Here is a 3,906-nt window from a genome sequence, read left to right as displayed (position 1 = left end):
GCGGGCAGCGGCTGCCGGTTCTGCCTTGGCCCCGCTCCGACCGGCGCCGGTTCCGAGGGACAATCCGCGCACTGAAATGACTAAGCACGAACTCGCAAGCCCCGAGCCGCTCCCCCGCCGAGAGGCTGCTCGCTCCGCACCCGCGCAAGGCGGAGGGCGGGAGGGGGACGGACGGACGGACGGACGGACGGACAGACGGACGGACGGACGGACACACGACACTCACCTGCCCGCCCCGAGCCCCCGCCAGCCACCAGCCCGGACTCCTCCGCGGGGGCAGCCGCTCCTCCGCGCGGGTTCCGCAGCCCAGCACCGCCCCGCAAGCCGCGCACCCCGCCGCGCCCGCGGAACCGCCGCCTCCCTCCCGCCGCCTGGGGCGGACCGGGGGCTGCCGTTCAACCGGCGGCTGACGCAGGGCTCTTCCTCCCGGGGATGAAGACCCCGGCGGCGGGCAGCGCGGAACCGCCGCGCCCGGAGCCGCTCGGGGCGGCCGCGGACCCTCCGCGCCCGCGGTAGGGCGGCGCTCCGCCTTCCCCCCCCCTTCCTCCTCCTCCTCCTCCTCCTCCTCCTCCTCCTCCTCCGCCCCCCGCTCCCCGCCCCCCGCTTGCCGGCGCGGGGAGTGCGCAGCGCCGAGCACCGCCGCCGCGCCCGGAGGAGCCCCGGCGGCCCGGGAGCCCCCGGCATGGAGCGCTCGCTTAACCTCAGCTGCTTCGGCGATGCGCCGCCGGCCGCCGGCAACAGGAGCGGGTCCTCCGCCGGGCCGGCCGGCGGCCGGGAGCATCTCTCCGTCTTCAGCGTGCTGGTCCTCACCTTGTTGGCCATGCTGGTGGTGGCCACGTTCCTCTGGAACGGGCTGGTGCTGGCCACCATCCTCCGGGTGCGTACTTTCCACCGGGTGCCCCACAACCTGGTGGCCTCCATGGCCATCTCCGACGTGATGGTGGCGGCCCTCGTCATGCCCCTCAGCTTGGTGCACGAGTTGGCCGGGCGGCGGTGGCGGCTGGGCCGGTCGCTCTGCCAGGTGTGGATCTCCTTCGACGTGCTGTGCTGCACCGCCAGCATCTGGAACGTCACGGCCATCGCCCTCGACCGCTACTGGTCCATCACCCGCCACCTGGAGTACACGCTCCGCACCCGGCGCCGCATCTCCAACATCATGATTGCCCTCACCTGGGCACTCTCTGCCTTCATCTCCTTGGCCCCGCTGCTCTTTGGCTGGGGGGAGACTTACTCAGAGGACAGTGAGGAGTGCCAAGTCAGCCGGGAGCCTTCCTACACCATCTTCTCCACCTTTGGCGCCTTCTACCTGCCCCTCTGTGTGGTGCTCTTTGTGTACTGGAAGATCTACAAGGCCGCCAAGTTTCGAATTGGGTCTCGGAAGAGCAACTCCATCACCCCCATTACACCAGAAGCCCTGGAGGTAGGTCAACTCGGTTGTATTTTGCTCTGGTCCAAGCCAAGCCCTTGCAGCAGTGGGGGAAACTTAGAGCTAAAGCGTGCAAGCAAACAGCATCCCACCAAAGCCCTGTGCATCCTGGAGGCTTTCAAGGGAAAGTTGACCGCAAACTTGCGAGCCCAGTCTTCTGATTCCTTCCGAGTCCCCGGCTGTGGGCGCGCAAGGTGTAGCTAAAGCAACTTTGGGCCAGATTGCGAGCCTGAGCTCCACGTGGGTGTGCGGTGACTCACAGACGTCTCCCCGTGGAATGCTGAATCAGTGCTCGCGAGCGTGAGTAAGGGGTCACCGGTCCTCCCGTGGGGAGGCGTGTGGGGGTGTGAATGGATGGGATCCCATCTCCGCTGTGGACGATAACCTGGCAAGCAGCTGTGGCTTTGGGGAGGCTGTGAATTTACCCACACAGAAGACACACGTGCAGAACGTCCTTCTAAATCCTTCCTAATCGTGGCTGCATCGTGTCAGTTAATCACAGGCACGGTGACCGTGCACTGTAATGACTTCTTGGGGGGAGGAAGGAGATGTATGCTCATTTTATTGCCTTTCCCACCAAGGACTCTTAAACTCAGTGGGTTCAGAGAAAGCAAGGAGACTTTTGTGCACGGCATGTGCGTGTGTGCCTGTTCTACTGATCTGATTGTAAATGGGGAAATAATCTTATTGCGATGCTGTGTGAGCGATTCCACTTGCCCATATATCACTACTCTCTTTAGCTTCTAGCCTCGCTTAAAAATAGTCTCCGTTACCCAGAAGAGGGTCATACGACCACTCTCCCCTCAATTAGAGCATGACGTAAATGGCCCGTGTTTCCCTGTGAGCTCTGGCCATCACTTGCATAGTTTGGTTGTGTACCTGCTGTGTGGGATCAGCTGACTGAGGCACATATGGTGCAACTTGTGTTTGTGTTTGGCAGGTAAAAGAAGCTGCCCAGCAGCCACAGATGGTCTTCACTGTCCGTCATGCCACTGTTACGTTCCAGACGGACGGAGACACGTGGAGAGAGCAGAAGGAAAAGAAAGCTGCCCTCATGGTGGGCATCCTTATCGGGGTCTTTGTGCTGTGCTGGATCCCCTTCTTCATCACGGAGCTCATCAACCCCCTCTGCTCGTGCGACATCCCACCCATTTGGAAGAGTATTTTTCTATGGCTAGGCTATTCAAATTCCTTTTTTAATCCACTCATCTACACTGCTTTCAACAAAAACTACAACAATGCCTTCAGGAACCTATTCTTTAGACAGCACTGAGCAGAAAAAGCTTTCCTGCTGCCCCAGGAAGCTGATTTCAACTCTCAATGAATCCTACCAAATTCTTGAAGAAGTTCAAAGCCACAGATACTGAGGTGATGCTAAACATGCATCCCCATGGGTCGTATGTCCCAGCAACGGTCCCGGTTCCTACGCAGACTCTCCGTCCCAGCCTCTCAGTCAGTTGTTATTTTTTCTGCAAACAGCATGTGAGGGTTTCTCTGGCCAACAACACAGCATTCTTCTTCCTCCAGTGCCCCACTGCTCTCCTCCCGCCTTCCTAGTGACGATCTTGGGACTGCTCGGTCGCAGTAATGGTGCAGAGGAGTCTTCTGGCAAAGAGTCATATTGGAAACTCTGGTTTGGCCACTGCTAGTCTCTCACAGCATTAATCGACTTTGTCCCATGTGCAAAGCTGGGACTCTTTCTTTAATGTCAGGAGGTTTTGTGATTATATATGACACTAGATATTTTATGACTTGGTTGAAAAGGCTGTTTTGTTTGTTTTGTCTTTCGCCGGTAGACATTGTTAAGTGTTTGTATTTGGGGAATAAAACCCTCAGTAAGGGCTAAGAGCAGACTCCAAGTACAAAACCTTTTCTCACGTGCTTTAGCCACAATGAATTTTGCTATTTGCTATTGGATTCCGTGGAGCAAGTTTTAAAAAAAATTATTTATTGTGAAAGCTTAATGCATGGTGTGCCCTGCAATGAGAGAGAATGCATGGGAAATCCACCTCTCGTTCTCTGACTGCTACGTGTCAGCGTCTGCCTCAGACCTTTACTTTCAGAAATACCAGCTGTAAATGTTAAATCTGTGTGCCTGTGTTTCCCATTCTAAACCATAAATGTATTTTGAGCAGCTGTGGGGCAGGTTTCCTGTAGTTGCAGGAGACACAAGGAGTGTATTTCAAATTGCCTGACAATGAGGGACTGTATTTTACTATTTCTGAGTGCAATTCAGGTCTTCTTGAAACGAAAGCAAAGACCCCACTTACTCCTCTGAGCACTGGATTGCAGGCAAAGGGCAGTTAATGACCAGTGATGTTTCATTCTGGAAGCATAACCAAACCATAGAGGAGCTCTTCTGCGATGACCAGACTTAAATATTTCTGCTTTTGCCCACCCGTCCTTCTCTTTCTTCCCCCTAAGGCTCCAGTCCTGCCTGGTCATTACTGCTCTGTCGCCTCCCTGCCTTTCCATGTTGC

The 3,906-nt window shown here is 56.7% G+C and overlaps 1 protein-coding gene across 1 annotated transcript; it reads left to right on the top strand.

Moving 5' to 3' along the window:
* Nucleotides 1-473: 473 nt before the first annotated feature.
* On the top strand, nucleotides 474-2,699 carry HTR5A (5-hydroxytryptamine receptor 5A). The gene is made up of 2 exons (XM_030009901.1): nucleotides 474-1,420; nucleotides 2,367-2,699. Exons 1-2 carry the CDS (start codon nucleotides 683-685, stop codon nucleotides 2,697-2,699), a joined length of 1,071 nt encoding a protein of 356 aa, XP_029865761.1. The 5' UTR covers nucleotides 474-682.
* The last annotated feature ends 1,207 nt before the right edge of the window (nucleotides 2,700-3,906 follow it).

This window comes from Aquila chrysaetos, chromosome 3 (genome assembly GCF_900496995.4).
Source record: "Aquila chrysaetos chrysaetos chromosome 3, bAquChr1.4, whole genome shotgun sequence".
NCBI lineage: Eukaryota > Metazoa > Chordata > Aves > Accipitriformes > Accipitridae > Aquila > Aquila chrysaetos.
The sequence above is the reverse complement of the archived record's forward strand: the minus strand, read 5'-3'. Positions and strand labels throughout refer to the sequence as shown.

Bases quoted from the DNA above. Each gene is read 5' to 3' on its own strand.
- HTR5A (XM_030009901.1), top strand. From the start codon at position 683: ATGGAGCGCTCGCTTAACCTCAGCTGCTTCGGCGATGCGCCGCCGGCC. The intron at 1,421-2,366 runs GTAGGTCAACTC...TGTGTTTGGCAG, and splicing joins TTACACCAGAAGCCCTGGAG to GTAAAAGAAGCTGCCCAGCA.